General features: G+C 39.8%; 1 protein-coding gene across 4 annotated transcripts in view; it reads right to left on the minus strand.

Annotated features, from left to right (window-relative positions):
* The window catches only part of LOC113036107 (A disintegrin and metalloproteinase with thrombospondin motifs 2-like), a 138,968-nt gene extending 138,320 nt beyond the window's left edge, over positions 1-648 (minus strand). For all 4 annotated transcript variants that reach the window (XM_026192209.1, XM_026192201.1, XM_026192216.1 and 1 more), the window contains exon 1: positions 416-648. In XM_026192209.1, the coding sequence (XP_026047994.1) occupies positions 416-503 (88 nt within the window). In that variant the 5' untranslated portion in view covers positions 504-648. The remainder of the gene's footprint in view (positions 1-415) is intronic.
* Positions 649-19,178: the final 18,530 nt, after the last annotated feature.

The raw sequence follows: 19,178 nt of genomic DNA on the forward strand, positions 1-19,178 counted from the left end.
GATGCGACAGCGGCCGAATCGGATAATGTTAGGCTACTTCCCTGCGAAATCCGACAGTAAACCGGTGCATCAGATGCCCTCTTACACCCCAGATAAAATTATACCCTGGACAGGGGGGGCAAATCACAACACTGCTTGCACCGCTGAGGGACCTTCGGAAAGTCCCTTTAAGCACCACAGCAGGACACGGGCTACAGAAGTTGCAAATGCGCACCACAATATCATTTGCAACAAAACTGCAAAAGCGTGGCAAAAATGAAACACAAGCAAGAAGCAGGACAGTGCCTCCCCGCTACGATGAGCTTCCACACTTCCAGTGAGCGCGCGAGAGCCCCCGCGCAGCCCAGCTGATAAGATATGATCAGATAAGAAGAACAACGTAAACACTGACCACGCTCAAGTGGACTCCACTCACCAACGCTACTGGCGATGTAAAGGCCGCTGGTGTGCAGCAGAAAGGCCGGTAGAATAATTAGGACAGTATATCCTGTTGAGAAACCCATGGCAGCTCCGAACTGCGCAGGTGAGAGAGTGGGACTCCGGGCTCCAGTGTGGTGAAGTTCCCCGCCTGGCGCGACCAGCCACGCCACGACAGCAACAGCACAGCAGCCCGCAACTAGACTGCCAAGTGCACCGGGAGAGACGGAGCTCTCCTCCCCTCTCTCTCTCTCTCTCTTTCTCTCTCTCTCCTCCTCCTCTCCGTCGAGGTCTCTCACTCTCGCTCGCTCACTCTTCTTCGCGCCCTCTCTCACTCAACTCTTCTCTTTCCGCTCTGTCTCTCCTTCTTTCTCCCAACTTCTCTCTTGAATTCTGCGTGCTCCCACTTTTTTTCTATTTCTCTTACCTCTGACAACTCTCTGAAACTACACACACACGCACACACAGAGACCGGCCGCCGGGAGTGTCTCCTCTGTGTGATAAGTGAGGATATGTGAGAGCGGTGGCTGTGCTGCGGCTGCACTGATGGACCGACAGACAGCTTCTTTTTTTTTTTTTAAAGAAAAGAAAGAAAAGAAAGAAAGAAATGCGCTTCATGGTACATCAAGCGCATGTCACAAACCCGAAGCATTGATTCTTATTTTTTATTTTTTACACTTAGACACCCTTTCCGGGACCATAACTGCTGTTAAACCCTGCACTCCACCGCACTCCGACGAGCTGCGAACCTCTTTGTAAACTTTGAATATTCCGTTAAGCTTTCTTGTTTTCAGTACGCAGCAGCGCCCCGCGTGGTGTGCTGGTAGAAATGCACTGAGTTTTGCAGGGCCCAAGGGTCCAATTTACAGCCAGCGAAAAAAAGAAGAAGAAGAAAAAAGAAAAGAGAGAAAAGAGAAGCCTTATAGCCATAACCTGCATTGCCCTCATTTAGCACATCATTTACCCTCGTTGACCACTAATCTTCAACTGTTGTAAACAGAAATAAGATGCATGACGTGAACTACAGAAACGAGGCAAACCATTTTTATTTCAAATTCCTTTTTTTCCCTTTTAAGAATAACATTAAGGAGAGGTAAATAAATAAATCTTTAAAATAACATCAAAATCAATTAATTTAATCTGCTGAGTCGCAAAATAAGCTTTTTTATAAAAAAAATTTTTTAAGGCAGCAGATTTATTTATAGTCTTTAGTTTCTATTCATTTTTATTCTTGTGCCAAGATTTTCAAAGCAACAAAAAGCGATCAAAGAGTTCCAAAGATGCAAAACACTGTTTACTTAGTTCCAAATACTGCAAAACACATCAGATTGAAGTGCAAAACAATCAGCGTAATTATAATTGACCGTTCCTCCATGACATCATTAGTTTTAAAATATGATCATCTGACTAATATATGTCCTCCTCAATGCGGTCAAACAGCTTCTAACCTCAAGGGCATGGATTTTGGGGTGTGCTGTGGTGTCCTGCACTGGGATGTTGGCAGCAGATCCTTTGGGTCTTGTGGGACGGCTTCCCGCAGATGCTCGATCAAATTGGGATCTGGGGAGTTTGGAGTCTGGATCAATGCCTCGGGCTCTTTGTCATTTTCCTCAAGCTGTGCATGCCTGGGCTTTTTTTCCCCATATTCCAGCTTCACGCTGCACTTGAACGAGATGGCACAAGTTATTCATTTCACCTTTCAGCGCTTTTGCTGTTGTGGATGATCGTCTAGGTGTGTGTTTTGAGGAGGCTACAGTGATCCTGAGCAGGTGTTAAAAAATGGAATAATTGTGAAAAAAAGAATTACACCAAAGATCAACCAATAAATAAATAATACATCCTAGTTCTTAACTGACTTAACAGACAGTTACTTGTGGGACTCTCAGTACACACAGCTGATTTTTCTTTGTGGAACAGAAAAACATATAGAGGAAAACAGATTTTTACAGAGGTAAAATAATCGGCCTGGATTGCTCTTGGAGTTAAGCCTGTACAGCTGCTTAAAGGTTACACATAACTTCAAATGACAGTATTAATCGTCCAATAGCAGAGATTTCCCACCTGTCTAACAGTAACCCTGTCAGTTGAGAAGGTGCTACTTGCTAGTTTGGAACAGATCTACTGTCCAACAATAAAATACCCCAAACAATCCTAACAATCAGTAGCCTAACCACCAGTTAAGGTAGAGGCTTTCTTTCGCTGAGCCCCTCAGGCTGATCCAATAAAGCATCGTGCATAATTAGATGATGGTATTAATTACTCTTTCTGCAGAAGCTCAGTCAGTGTAGTGCTGCTTGGTTGCAACCTAGAGGCAGACAGTTTATGTCAGGTAAATAATGGGAAGCCACAGGCAACTGAAAATTGTACATTTTTAACTTTTAAAAAAGTTAATTGTCTGAGTGGCCTTGCTATTAGCGTCTAAAAATGTAGGTTAATTAAAATAGCTGTTTTCCTGTTGTAACATTTTTTTTATTATAATATTTCAGATAAAAGGTTCTGTTTAAAACTGCTGTGAATCTGCTGCAGCTCTGCTCTAAATATATTGTTACCAAGGTTTTCTTAAATGCGCTTCATTGAGGAAATATACTCAGTATAAAGTAAGTCGACTTATATGATTTTGTGCCTTACCACAAATCTGAAATACGAATGATTCGTCTTCAGCTTTCTTTTTATACTTAACACATATATCACTGAGCCTCTGGCACTGGAGTGAAGTTCACTCTTGATGATTAATAAGTGCTGAACACAGAGCTGTATGGGTCAAATTCTATTAATGATACTGTAATTTCCAATCATTACAAATCGTGATATGAATTGACTTATACGCTTTTTCAGTTTTCCTTGGAGACACTTTGTTCGCTGTAAATTTCGGATGACTACAACATTCGAAAAAGTCACAGCTGCCTGACAAAACTGTCAGCTTCACAAATAAAGTTGCTTACTGTGAGCATTTTAGCATTCTAATTAGTATTTAGATCAAAGCAGTGCTGTGCAAATAGCCTCACAGATCTGCTACAGTGGCTTTTAGACTCTGATTTCTACAAAGATCTGGTAGCTAATTCCACACGCCACTGTGTGTGTGTCTGTGTGTGCTTATGTGTGTCAGCTTTAAACAAAAAGGCTTAAAGAAAGGAATTTGTTTACGTATCTCCAAGATTATCAGAGGAATCTTGTTACCGATTAGTACGATGTACCGTGTCAGTCATAATTTGCCCAAATTTGGCTTTTCCCAGTATAGTAAAGGTGGTAATATACACTCACCAGACACTTTGAAACGTGCACTTTGCTAGTACTGGACTGTACTGGACCTATTTTTGCCTTCAGAACTGCTTTAATTCTTCATGGCACAGATTTAAGAAGATTGTGGAAGTATTCCTCAAAGATTTTGGTTCATATTGATATGATGGCATCACACAGTTGCTGCAAATCTGTCGGCTGCACATCCGTGATGCAAGTCTCCTGCTCCAACACATCTCAAAGTTACTCTACTGGATCCTGTTGGGGTTTTAGTGATCATGGAGGCCAATGAAATACTCAATGGTACGTTCAAGAAACTAATCTGAGATGATTTGAGCAGCATTTTCCAATCTTCTGTTGCTCAATTTTAGTGAGGCTGTTTGAACTGTATCCTCAGTTTCCTGTTCTCAGCTGACAGAAGTGGCACACTATGTGGTCTTCTGCTGCTGTTGCTCTGCTCCAGTGCTGGATGTGCTGTGCATTCAGAGATGCTTTTCCGCATACCTTGGTTGTAAAGAATGATAATTTGAGTTACTGTTTCCTTATGAGCTCAAAGCAGTCTAGCCGTTCTCCTCTGACCTATGAGATCAACAAGGCATCAGAGCACTTCCACTCACTGGATATTTTTATCTCTTTCAGACCATTTTCTGTAAACCCCAGAGATGGTTTTGTGGGAAAAACCCAGTATGAGCAGTTTGTGAAATACTCAGACCAGCCTATCTGGCACCAACAATCATACCACAGTCACAGTCGCATAAATCACCTTTTTCTCAATTCTGATGCTCGGTTTGAACTTGTTAACTATGTCTACATATCTAAACTCAATATGTTGCTATTATGTGATTGTCTGATTTAATATTTGCATTAAGCAGCAGTTGAACGGGTGCATCTAACAAAATGTCCAGTGAGTGAAGACCCAAGACGATTCTTTGGTTTGTTCCTTTGGAATCATGAGAAACAGAATTCTTTATTAATCCCAGGAAATTATGTGGTCACAGTTGCCCTATGATAGTAAATAACTAAACTAAAATAAATTATACAATATATTAAAAAGTTTCAAAATATAACAAAATAGTTCTAATTAAAATATCCCACCATTTTACACAAATTAAATATATCTAGAAATCTGGAAGACTGCTGATGAATGTCCACATAGTCACTGCCTTTGGTTCTGTTTGTGGTTTCCATGCTGTCTGAACTAGATTTTCTTATATTCCGTGTCTTTAGTTACACTGTAAAGAAGCAACTTCAAAATGATTATTCTAAAAAATAAAAATAAGAATAAAAAAGCTGAGCTAAACCAAAATGAATCTAAGGCCACCTCATATGTGTAAATGTTATTTTCTGAGCCTGAGAAATAGTGATGTAGGAAGAAACAGAAAAAGTAATGTTAACATTTCAGTGTCTTGCCGACATAGTCATGCAGTGCACTGCTTGAAATAATTAGGAAATAGTTTACTTTTGGCAGGACTGCTCACCCTGTCAACAGGATCAGTTAATGAGCAAAATTCATTGGGTAAGTTATTGTTATATGTAACATTGAAATGGTGTGTGTTTCAGGTATGTTTCCTTATTATAATTACATCACAATATTAAAGATTTTTGTACGAGTATTCTGTACTGTTTCTATGTGAATAAAACATAATAAAGTGATGGCCATAAATGTACAGAAACGCCACTGAGGGTAGGAGAAAGGGCGGAGAGCAAGGATGAACAGGAGAGACAAAAAACAAATAACAAAACAAAACAAAAAATATGAAAAGGATTTTAAAGAAAACATCAAGGACACACGCACAAAAGCAAAAAAAACCTTGTTACATCAAAAAGAAAAGCCAACAAAAAGTAACATGAGACATGTTAAGGTCAAAAAAGAGAAAGGATAGAGTAAGAGAAGAATAATGCAGACAGGGGGACGTATCTGGGCCAGCATGAAAGCACGCACATGTAAACACAGTCCAATTATACCTGGAGGTCTTCGCCATACAAACACACAGTGACCCTCTGCTGAGAGAGAAAGAGTGCGACTGTGTCAGTGTGTGTGTGTGTATTGCGCAGTGAGAGGTCATCTTTCACCAAGCATCACGGTTACACCTTGGTTCGCAGTGCCTGGATCTTCACAAGCCTGTTTGGGTACAGGGGAACACAGATGCACACACACAAAAATACCTCTTTTTCAGGAAAAAGCCACGCCCTGCTTTGCCTCGAGTTCCCACCATAACAACGCACATGTAAGCGTTCCCGATCTACACACCCTGCATGCCAGTCTGTGACCAGTGGACACCCTGCCTCCATATGAACACTTATGCCGTTACCCGCATATACCCACCACCCTTCACACCATCTCCTCCCACCCCTCGCTCCTGGTTACTTTGCTGTTGCCATGGAGATACCAAGCCCTGCACCTTGAAAAGTGCACTTCGAAGGAGTCGAGGAGAGACAGACAATAATATCCCTATTTCCAGACAAACAGACACACACACGAGCGCACAAACTCTTGTGTTTGTGGAGGTTATTATAACTAGGTTTGGCGGTGCCGGGGTTTGTGTGTGTGTGTGTGTGTGTGCAGGCCTATGTTTGTGTGTTTTTATGGGAGGTGGGTGTTCAGATGTCCATTGCCTGTGCATGTGCAAACAGATTGCGAGTGGAGAAATAGAGCTACATGGTCAGACGAGACAAGTGGAGAAAATCTGTTGTGTTCTCAACATGTTGCACTGTTTCAGGGCTTCATGCGTTTAATATAGATTTTAATTACAAATTGTTATATTAGATTACCCCTTCAAGTGTCTATCCCCCACTTTAATGAATTATGGTTATCCCCGGGTACTGGCATTCAAGTGAATCCTTACTAGATTATTAATACTACATAAAATCATTTAAAAATATATTCTGGTTTTTGCTCAAATTTGTGTTTTAGCAACTTGATTATGCTGCATGTGTTAAGGGCTATACTGAGTGAGCATATGCTGAAAAGTGTCCTGCAGGGCCACCATTGCCAGTCTCTCCAATGACTCCTGCTGTCCTAGCAAGGTCAGGCAGCAGGCCACCATGTGTCAGCATTTATTAGCATATCTTATGAATGCAAGGACAGGTGTTTCCAGCGTCTCAAAGAGGTTACATGATGAGACATCAAAGCCCCATGACAGCACATCAAGTCAAAGCCATGAACTCGGACACAGGTGTCTCCTGAAAGTCGATTGTCATAACTCTACATGGAAATTAATGTGTGATTGTATGCATTTGTGTATAAAAAGGCAGGTGTTAACAATGTATTGCACGTGTAAATACACTGGCTATCATATAAGTTCTCATAGCTTATAGTTGCATTTCATGTGTAGACTATGAGGAATATAATGGGTTATTGATGAACCCCAAAAGCCCAGAAGAAAATGAAAACTCACATCAATGATTTGATTTGCTTTGGTGCCACAGTTTGTCTGTACAAATACGCAGTGGAAGTAAAAAGGAAGTAAAAAAAAAAGACTGCACAGTCCTGTGGAAAACTAGCTACAGCCTTACTGCTTCCGCAGGATTTGAGAGGATAAGTAGGATCCAGGTGCTGCCCATCAAAACCGCTTGATTAACTGATTCTCAGCAAGTGTGACCAGCTTTTAAAAGCACAAGTTCTGACAGGTTGCTGGTCTCAAAAATTGAACTCTTCACAGGTGTGGCTGTCCTAGAAAATTCTCGCCAAGGTCACACCAGGCAATGCTCAGAGAAACTGCAAAAAACCCAATGACGGCCATTGTTTTTTGGACCACAGTGGAGATGTACACACATGATGTGTATTTTCTTTACATGACTGCATAGATCATCACAGCTGAGGCGCCGATCAAAGCTGTAATATAGCTTGTGCATTTATCATCAATAGTGTTTTTATCAGTCATGGCACCAATTATGCCAGATACAACATAAAAGCATGAGCTTGGGTTTGAGGCTGGATTCTCCATCACCATGATAGACATCTCAAAATGGGCCTGTGCCAAGCTTGACTTCATTGCCTACCTGAAATAACCCTTTGCACGGTTCAGCCAATGAGGGTGTCTACATTCAACACACAACAAAAAACCTATGGTATAGTAGGATTAAATGCAAAATATTTAGAGAACACTAAAGTGGTCAGTGGTGGATACACCAATACAGCTCATACTCTTTCCTAAGATTTTTTCCTTCAAATTTTTATGCTTCAACACTAAAGCAAACTGACTGATTTTGTCAATACCTTTCACAATGCCAATCCACTGCAGGACCTTCTTCAGGTGTGTGTTTAGTTTGGCAAATACACACAAGGGCATGCACGCACAAACACACACATGCAAGCCTTTGCTATCATGCACCATATGTTATCTAAGCTCTCAGTGGGTGCCTGTGGCCTATTTCCCTTTACTGCCCTTAACTGATCAGATAACTGATCGCTGTGGAACTGGAGCATGGAGGTGCCTTTTGTTTTTCAACTAATATCCAGCTCCTATCTCTGTGTGTGTTTTACTAACATTACAGCATTGTTACGTAAAAAAAAGAAAAGTTTGTTTTTTTATTTAAATATGCAAAAAAAAAAAACCTAAAGAAAATAATTCTTAATAGCTGATGGGGAAATGTTTTGTTTTGTTTTCAGTACTTTATCAGCCCTAAATTAATATTTCTTAATCTTCATCCCACATAAGAAGATTAGGAGGATTTTTTTTTCTGGATAATTTTAATCTTTGCCTAGACCTGGCTTGTGCCAGTGACCAGGGCAATAGGAAACTCGAAATGGGCCTGGATGATCGAGGGCAGTCTGGCTTTTAATTCCAACAGTGCCTCATCCCACACAGAGGGAGCCATGCCAGAAGAGACAGATTCTGCTCCCTGACCTCAGTGGCACAGTGGTCACTGATTTTATCCTGACCACAGGAAGCTCAATGTCCTGCCCAAGAATGAGTACTATTGTAGTACTATAATTATCCATGGGAGTTTGTATGTGTTTGTGAGATTTAGGAAAGAAAGAAAAGGGGGGGGGGGGGGGGGGGAGTCAAGAAAGAAGGAAAAAGAAAGAAAAATCCATGGCATGGAAAAAAAAGGCATTGAAATGTTTGGATTGGGTTCTTTTTTTAAGGCTCCTATGACAGGATCAGGTCATCGAGTAGACAAGGGTGATATGCTGGAAGACAAAGGCTGAAAATCTTCCCCTGTTCTGTAGCTCGAAGTCTGACAGCTGTGGAATCTTTGTTACTCAGTAAATCACTAACTGTTTAACTGCTTGCCTGTTTTCTCAGTTACTGTTTGTCCTTCCCTTTTAGCAACAGGCACTCCACCTGCTTTACCGCCTGTCAGAACATTTGATCATCCCCACCCCTTCACTCAGCTCCCCTGTATAGAAATATCAATATTCAGAATTCGCTCTGCAGCCAGATTGCCATTGTGTGTTTACTTTAACACTGCAAGCTTATTTCCTACCTCTGTGCCTGTCTGATTACCTGATCTGACATTTTATTTGCCTCTGTCTCGGTTTCAGTTCCCTGTCTATAAGTAAGAACTTAGCTGATTGCCAGTCTGAGCCTTTTCGTGTTTTTGCTTAAGCTGTGATAGTAAATGGAGGCTAAAAAGTGTACTTTGTATGAATTTTATAACCGACAATAGCAGCCCTAAATGGCAAATCCAGTGGAAGATGGTAATTAAGTCACCCAATATAGCCAATAGCACTTTAATTTATGCTGTTTTACCCATTTCTGTACAAGAAAGAAGAAAATGCCAATTTCCAGCACCATAAACAGTCTTTTTTTCAAAACTGTGCCAAACAAATTATTTGGATAAAATTGATCTTTTTTTTTAACTTATAAAATCTATTTCCAACTTGCCACAAGAGTTATTTTCTCCCCATGGTTAATTATATTTATTATATTTCAGTATTCAAAAACATATCTGCAACCCAACTAACGCCTGTGCTTAGAGAGCCCTGTAGGCCTCACAAATTTATCTGCAATTTGCAGGGCAGTCATTTATGTAAATTTGTGCTTGTAGCATTTTTTCTCTGCAATTAAGCCATGCTTGCAAATCCCCTCTGTAGAACAGGCCAGTGTGATCATTCTGGACTCAAAAGCTCGGGTTCAGAGTTTGATGGGAAAATAGTTAATTGTTATTGGTCTCTTCAAACAGTAGTTTGAGGTTTAAAGTATTCCTTCAGAGGATTTAAAGAAAATAACGTTGACACGAGCTGCATTTAGTTACCTGTTTCAGTGTGAAGGAGTGTTTATAGAAAGAATGTCTTGGCTAGCATTTCTGTAAAGTGGACAAAGCAATTTTTGGCCACAATGCTGCTGCTAAGATGGGATATTCCCTCAGAGGAACATCTAGCTCTCTAAAAAATAAGAGTTATGATTGCATGGTCACACATGTACACACACACACACACACACACACACACACACACACACACACACACACACACACACACACACACACACACACACACACACACAGGCATGCATGCGTACTGTAGGTACATTATCAGATCTGCAGAAAGCAAGAGGCCAAGAAGGCCTTTCTTCTCCTCTTGTGCATAGTGTGAGTTCGGGGTCGAGGCTGGTGCAGTCACATCCTGCTCTAATGGTGCAACATTGGCATTACAGTCTCATGAGAATAGGATGATGCAGTATTGTTCCATTATTGTGGTGGATTTTTTCAGTGATGCTGTGGACTCTATTACTTCTTACTTCCTGTTAATCAAATGCTTAGTTTATATCAACATATAGGGTGTCAGCCAGTTTTAATCATAATCCAGATAATGGAGTGTGTGAAGGTGTTAACAAACGAGATGCTTTGGAAGTTGTATTGAAGGAGTCTGCTGATCCTGCTTGAATCCACGATTTGTTTAGTGTTTAAAAATAAAATGCAGAGAGGAGTCACAGAATGATCCGCATTAACCATTGTTTTCTTTCTTAATGAAAATTACTAAAAAAAATAATAAAAAAAGGTCATTTCAATTCTTGATAAAGTCTGAACGCTCTGTGACACATGCAAATATAGACAATAGTTATGCATTAGAGTGTGAGCTGTGTGTAAAACAAGCAGGACTGGTGGGTGTTCCCTGTTGTCTTAACTCCAGTTGCAGTTTCAGCAGGGCCAGCGGTCCGAGATCAAAGGATAAACGATTTAGGGTGTCAGGGTGAGCACTGGAAGTGGCTGGCTGACAAATTAGGGCATCGGTAAGGAGAAAAAGACAGAGAAAAGGCGACTATCTATGTAATGACAGAAAGAGCAAGAGATGTGGAGGAAAAAGGAAAAAAAAACAATATAGGGGAGGCAGAGTGGCCAGTTGAAATATGTGAGGGTGGTGCAGGACATGTATAAGGGCAGTGAGACAGTGGTGAGCTGTGCACCAGGAGACAGATGGGTTCAAGGTGGAGATGGGATTATATCAGGGATCATATCTGAGCTCCTTCTTTTTTTGATGTTGGACAGGTTGGCAGAAGAGATCAGACAGGACTCTCCTTGGACTATGGTGTTTGCAGATGACACTGATCTGTAGTGAGAGTACGAAACAGGTGGAAGAGAGCCTGGGGAGGTGGAGGTATGCTGTGGAGAGAAGAGGAATAAAAGTCAATAGAAGCAAGACAGAATACATGTCTGTGAATCAGAGGGTGACGTGCAAGGAGAAGAGGCAGTGAAAGTGGATGATTTTTAATACCTGGATAAACCATTCAAAGCAATGGACAGTGCACAAGGGAGCACAGGTAGGATGATGTGAGCGAAAGTGTCAGGGGTGATTTGTAACACATTTTGTAAGCATAGCTGCAAGAGCAAAACGCAAGGTTTAAAAGATGGTAGTGAGACCTTATGTATGGTTTGAGACAGTGTTACTGAGAAAAAGACAGGAGGCCAAGGTTGAGATGGAATAGTTGGAAACGATAACAAATTGGGAATGCCGACGATGAGCAAGATTAGAAATCAGTACATCAGAGGGACAGCTCAGGTTGAGAGAGTTTGGAGGCAATGTTAAAGAAGCAAAGAGATGGTTTGGACACGCGCAGAGAAGGGATCGTGGATATAGTGGGCAAAAGATGTTGAATACCGAGTTGCCAGGCAGGAGGACAAGAGGAAGACCTCAGAGGAGATTTTAATGATGTAGTGAAGGAGGATGTGCAGAGAGTTGGTGTGACAGAGAATGGCAGAAGGCAGATGATTTGCTGTGGGGACCCCTAAAGGAGGCAACTGAAAGACAGTTAGTACCTTTCATTTGAGCAGATTATGAAAAAAAAATGTTTCTAGAAAAGGTTTGTTCACTTTATTATGAATGATCGCGAATGAAAAGTAAGCTGTGTTATTCTGATGTTTCCAATCACGTTTAACTCAAAATATTATGTATTTAGATTATTCACTTGTTTGGCCAAGAGTTAGCTTCCATGCTTTATCCACGTGAGTACATTAGAGCTTTACTGATGAAGTGCCTATCAAACCATAAGAGTAAGCGCACATTTGTATTTTGGTTCTCTTAGCATCACGAGCCACATTTTTAAAGTGAAGTCATAAAAGAAGAATGACCACTCTCTTCTTCCAGCGGATATTTATAGTGTCTCAAAAGACTAATAACTTCCACCAGGACCAGACACCCACCACATGGAATACATCAGAACGGATTCCGATCTCCACAATTATGATATTCTGACAAACACACGCACTCACTACAACAAACACAATTGTACAGAAACCAACTATCTGTTCTTTTCTGCTATTTTAAGTATGCAAAACATGGCAAGAGTGGGAAGAAAAAGACCTTAGAAGAGGAAGAAGACAAGTCATATCAAGTCCAACCACAATTAAAAAAATTGGAAGACAGCAAGCTATCAGAGCGTGGTGAACAACTCGATGTTCCAATCCATATTTGTCTCCGTATTATAAATACTTATCCCTGGATTAACACAGCTAAATGTAAAATGTGTCATACTATTATTGCTTTGATAGTAAAACATAATCACTGCTCTAATCCTAATTAAGCTTGTGGCATGTTTTGATAGCATTTCAAAATAGTAGGACACTCACATTACACATTGAGCCATATTTTGAATACCAGAGAAGAACATTTCATAAGGACAATCAAACACAGTGATGCTGGTGTTCACCACACAGAGCCACAAGAGAGGAGGACCAGAGCTGAAAAGTTCCTTAGAGTTGATTAAATGTGTTTTTCAGTCATTACATATATTCGGTTTTAACTACAATATCTTACATTAAACTCGAACAAAGTTCCACCAACAAGCAAACAACAACAAATAAAAATAAACAAGTGTTATAGGTGCATGATTCATACAGGACTGATGGATAAACACTACGCCAAAGTAAAGCAGAGCTTATCCTCATTGCGCAGTGGTGTCCAAATCAAGGCATCTGGGCCTTTTTCCATTCATACCAATGCTACTAATATTTACGCTTCACTTTTGTTTTTCATAGCTCTTTTCATTTATTTTGAGTGTGCTGTTTAATATTTTCACATTAACACTGGATTGAGTATTAATTTCATGTGAATAGAGTAGCTCCCAACAATAATAACAGAGCAAATTACCAGCCAATTCTGCAGCTCCCCTCAGATCTGCGTTCCAACACCCAGACTACAAAACTATTTAGTATGTCAGAATAAGATTTAGTATGCCTTCAGTAGGCCACACCTGGCCTCTTGCTCTGAAGTCTGTTTCTTATCTTACTAAACCGACTGAGTCGGACTACAAGTGCTGCTGTTTGATGTTTGCAATACAACAGAGAGATGATTCTGATGTGTAAGAAACATCAGGTATTTACATTAAAAACACGCTTTTATACAGCATTCTGATTCAAAGTTATTTATTAGATGAATTAGCTGTTACGCTCTTTTTTAAAAAGGGGAGAAGAAGGAAGAAGGAGTGCAGTTTTTCCTGCCATACTGTCCCAATGCAAGTTTTTACATGACGAAATAATGTAGGTCTTGATTGATGGGTTTATATATCTAGAAAGAAGTTTACAGCAGAAATTTTCTTTTAAATTACTGAGAATCATAGTTTTATTAAATAGCTCTATATAGCATTAGTATCACTTTAACCTTCAGATCAATCTATCAACCCTGAAAAGAGGTCAGAGGTCAAATGTGACATGATATTTTACTACGACGATACACAGGACAATTGTAAAAATCACTGTTTTCGAATTATAAGGGTTTTTGTCCATTTTCAATCAATAAATCATTAAGCTGACCTTGATGACTCAATTATTAATGGACTGTTAACATGACCCCTACAAAGTTTTATTAGAATTCATTCACTTTAACTGACATAATGAAAGAATGACACGCACACAGGTGAACACTGCCAAAAAAAGAATCCTTCAGAGGTAAGAATATTCATCAAAGGATTTACTTTAACAGAGCGGTGAAACAGTCCCTGTCTTTACTCTTTAAGTTGCCCTTTTAATACACAGAGCTACTAATTAAACTCAGATGTTGTACCAGGTGCGTGGGTTTTCTTTTTCTTTTTTTTTTAGCATTACTCAACCTTTCCAATCTTTTTTTGGTGAGGTCTTTTTTCCATATCCTTTGAACACATTAAATTCCAACTGAGCATGAAGTTAAAAAACAACAAAAAAAAACACATTTAAATGATTGTTTTGATTAATTAAAAAAAAAAGTATCTATTATCCCCTCATTTTGTAAACTCAGTTGTACAAACAGCTAAAAACACTATCATACAATCATATGAGTTGTACATTTTCTTTCACAAGTCGGTAACTTTGTGTGATTGACATAAAACTTCACTTCAAAAAAATCACTACCACAACCATTTTCTTCACTTTATATAAATCATTTCTAAAAACAATGCGATGCTTTATATCCCTTTTGCAGCGTGGCGTGTTTCCTGAGTGTGTGCATATCCTCTGCAGCACAGAAACGCACCCCAACACAATTTAATTTGGTTTAATCTCAGCCCTTCCACTGGGAACGCAACATATAATTAAACTTTATGGAACTGCCCCGCAGCTCATGCGGAGAAGCAGATTGTCTCACATACACCGACTCACTGAGGATGCAAAATAATTTGTGTCGATGCATAATCAAATCATTATATAACTTACGATTTCAAATTCAACACCTAAAATAAATATTGGTAAATCCTGAGGACACGCGGTTCATAAATGAACAAACTGCATGACTAATCGTATAAACCTATAATACATCTTTCCATTACATCAAAGTGCATGGATTTCATTGATTTGATTCTGCGCTTCATTATTTTTCAATGTATGTGGGAAACCACTGAGGATGCAATAACACCAGTTATTAGAACAGTACACAGAAATTGGTTCTGAATAGTTTTTATCTAACTCTCATCCTGTCTGTGCATAGCGCTTGAGTGTTACATTGCACTTTTTTTTTTTTAGTATATAACATGGTGATCTGTCTTGCTGGATCAGGCTTAGCAAGGTAGATTTTTATTGGACTTTCCATGGAAAAGGAGAGGTAATGCCCCAGTGAAACTGGGCTCTGGGTCTTAAGGCATCACCTCTGAGATGGAGAACGATCAACTGTGCACAGACATGTGGATCAAATGTTGTGTAACCTGTAGATGCACATGTGCTGCACCACGAGCAGATTCCAAACACATGAGAGAAAAAGCTGCTTTATACATTTCATCCACCACTTGGAGACTCGTACCGAGTAGCTGGTGTGTTTTCTGCAGCTTAGGGGAAAGCCAGGGGTGTTTTGTTGATGCATCTTTCTGTATCTACCTTGTATGTGGAACAAAGGCCTGCTCCCCCGAGACCTCCCACATATCCCACTCCTCTTCTTCCCTGACCTAATTTACCTGATTGATTTCCACCCAGCTGGCCACTTGTGTAACAAGAACAATTCTGAGGCGTTTTCCTGCACATGTGTACGGTCAAGCTGATTTAGGTTAAGGTTTAAAGTTCCTCTTTTACCCGAGCCTTGTAAAGTATAAAGTACATCACGAGGTAAGACGTGTGTTCCTCTCTTTTTCCCACTTCTCTTCTATTTTGACTGATTTTTTGTCGAATGTTTTGCTACTTTCTTGAAAATCCAGCCAGCATAAATTACCTTTGACAGCTGACAGTGCAGTACAACAACATCTTCTGCAGAGATGTTACGAATTCAACAGATTTTGTAGACAAGTCAATTTCCCAAGCAACATGACTCTTTCTCTTCTTCTCCAAGTAACATTAGTGCAGTTCATCTGGGTCCCACATACACATGCATACACACACAATAACAGAGTGTACTGCCAGTACTTCTTCTAACACTCCCTCCATGTCCCCCTGGCCTTGCAAAGTCTGTTTCTCACACGACCACACTATTAATAAATTCTCTTTTCCTTGCCTTCTCTGTCACTCCTATTTGCTCCACCCCTGGCTTTCAGGCAATTCCCAAATAATACCGACACATTTTTAACATAATGTTAATTTATTGCTTTTGCTTCAGGCAGAATTTGGAAGTCACACATGAAGTTTAAGCTGCACTGCACTGACTAGGTGAGAAAAGCATAGAGACATAAAGATTTTGAGTAATCGCATTTTAGGTTTAGGAACTGATTGAACTTTTGACCTCCGCGAGAAAGTCTGAGACATATGAGCACATCTGCTGTGTGAGGACTCAAAACATTACTTCATTGCAGGTAAAGTGAAAGCAAGGCAATCAGCACTGTTTCTGTGTTTGACAAAGCATAATAAGTGATTCAAAAGAAAGAGTTATCACTGAGGTTTTTCAATTGTGGGAGAAGAGGAACCTGCCCAACAGTGTGGCCTGAAATACTGCATGCAAGATGAATTTAAGTAAGTGTCTGCACTATACTCACCAAAAAGTTTTACGATCCCGGATTTCTCTAATATACGTCTAATGGTGCAAGAAAACCTGGAAATTGAAGTAAAAATACACATTTTACAAGAGGTTAAACCTTTCACATAAAAAGGAGGAAATCCAGATAAGGAGTATTTGTAACGTCGTCCTGTGTGGGGTGTTTGCACAACTACAGCAAGTAAGGTCAAGTTTAAGGCCAAAAGTCTATCTGTGTAAAACGCTCACAAAGGATCATTTCCGTGTTGGTTTGTTCTTCCCCAAAGGTTTGTTGATGTGGTGATCTGTTTAAACCGTGTATGTTTGTTTGACCGTTCATGTTTCTTACCAAGTAATAATGTTTTATAGCAAAGTCAGTTTTCAGATTTCAGCAATAAAATGTTTTGAATGTTTCAGTTTTTCTCATGCATTTTCTGAAAGCATTGCTCAGTTTGTTAAAACTTCAAATACAAATGTGAACACTCAGAGACATGAACCTCAGAAATTTCCATTAAAGACTTCATTCAAAACATGGTGCTTTAAATTTAAATTTCTGAATAACACACACACATAAAACAACAATTACTTAACAGACATTTGTAAAACAAAAACAAAAAAACAGTACAGAAAATGGGTTTTTTGTTTGTTTGTGTTACACTATGCTTTACACATCGTAATCTGATGTATAGCGAGTATATTGAGACCAAATACAAAGCAAATAGGGGAGAATTTCAGCTTCTGTGAAAGCCTGCGCTGAGATTGTCACATGAACCCACAGTTCATGTGACACAAATGATAATCAGAAGTGGAAGGCTAGCTTACTGTTGCTGTTTGTGGGCAGCTGGAGCTATTTAATTTAACTTCACTTTTAAATAAAGACAACAAAAACAAAGAGTTCTTGGAGAAAAATAAGTTAACTTTTCAATGATCTGAAAAATCTCATTATAAATGTAGTTCTTTTATTGGCTCTTGTGGGACAATATTTTAATATTTGTCCATATTTACATATTTACAGTCTGAGCACATCAGAAGGTTTGATAGTTACAAAGTAAACAAACAAGAACATGAGAATATATTTTATATTTTACAATATAGCTCTAGAAACACAGCTGGATTTGTTAAGTGTGAACACTTCAACACAACCAATAACAGAAGATGATTACTTACACTTTCTTATTTCTGTATGCTACAGTGTTACTTAAATGGAGACTGGCTGAAATCCATCCAACCATCAATCCATTTCCTTGCACTTATCCAGTTCCCAGACATTGCAGTTAAAAGGCAAGGTAAACCCTTGACAGGCGGCCAATCCCTTACAGGGTCATCACAGAGAGGCGGACAACTATTCACACTCGCACCTACCATCAATTTGGAATCACCAGTTAACCTAGCAAGCATGTCATTGGACTGTTGGGGGAAGCTGGATTACCTGGAGAGAACTCATGAGCTGAAAGTCATTGGAGACAGTTGTTTGACTAGCTCATACACTTGGATCATCCTCACCCTTCTCCTGACTCACTCCTACTTTCTGTATCTGCAAATACAGTGGAGTCAGTAAAGTCATAACATAAAATGATGACGTTGAAATGTTTGCTTACTGAAGCACATGTCTATGTCTTTCTGTCCAAAGGCTTTAGCCACATCAGAGTTTTGCAGGGCAATCAGTGGTACTAAAAAGAAACTAATTAGTTTAACTGGCAACAGGTCAACAACATGAGCATCTTAGACAGATGAAGATGGCCACAGGTACACCAATCTGCAAAAAACAAACAACTGGATCTACAAATTGAGGAACAATTTCAAAACAAAATTGTGAAAACCCCATTTTCCACAGTACATAATAAAATCAAAAGATTCCTAGAATTTGGAGAAATCTTGTAAGGGGAGTAGGCAGAAAGTCAATATTGGATTCCTGTGATCGTTGTGCCCTCAGGCAGCAGGATTCATGAGTCAGGAACACTCCCAGAAATCACTGTCTGCAAACACAGTTCATAAATGCAGGTTCGAACTCTGCAACCTGCAAAGAAGAAGTCCTTTTGGGAACATGATCTAGAAACTCCACGGTCTTCTCTGAGCGAAAGCTCATTTAAAATAGACTGATATTACTGAAAACTGTTCTGTGGTCAGACAAATTGAAATTTGAAATTATTTTCTAAAAACACGGCCACCACTCGGGATTAAAGAGGAGGGGAACCGGGGTTTATTATGAGCACTCAGTTTTAAAGCCTGCATTTCACTAGTTGGGCCCGTGTCCTCATTTGAGGTTTGACAGCGTTTTAGTAGATAAAGGTGAATGGCTTGGACGTGAATTGAGCTGCGGTATGGGCAAGGCCTCGAAGGGGACTAGCGGCGGCTCCCTGGCCTGGCAGATCCCCATGTACTAAATAGAAGTGAAGAAGTTAAAGAATTGAAAATGGGAGAGAGAGAGAGGGGCACATAAACGAAAACCAACAGCTTGTAGAGCTGGGGGAACATATATAGATGAGAACCAAAAGGAGCGTGTTGGGAGACGTGGTCCCTCTCCTGAAATTCAGACAGTTTATCTCGAACTCTGATGGTATGGGGTGCATTGGTGCCTATTGAATTAGCAGCTTGGACATCTAGAAAGGCATAGTCAGTACTGAAGGATACATGCAGGTATTTGTGCAACATATGCCTTTGTCTTGCATATTTCTGCAAGACAATGCTAAACCACATCTATTACAATAGCATGGCCTCATAGTAGAAGTTTCAGCAAGTG

This window comes from Astatotilapia calliptera, chromosome 2 (genome assembly GCF_900246225.1).
Source record: "Astatotilapia calliptera chromosome 2, fAstCal1.2, whole genome shotgun sequence".
NCBI lineage: Eukaryota > Metazoa > Chordata > Actinopteri > Cichliformes > Cichlidae > Astatotilapia > Astatotilapia calliptera.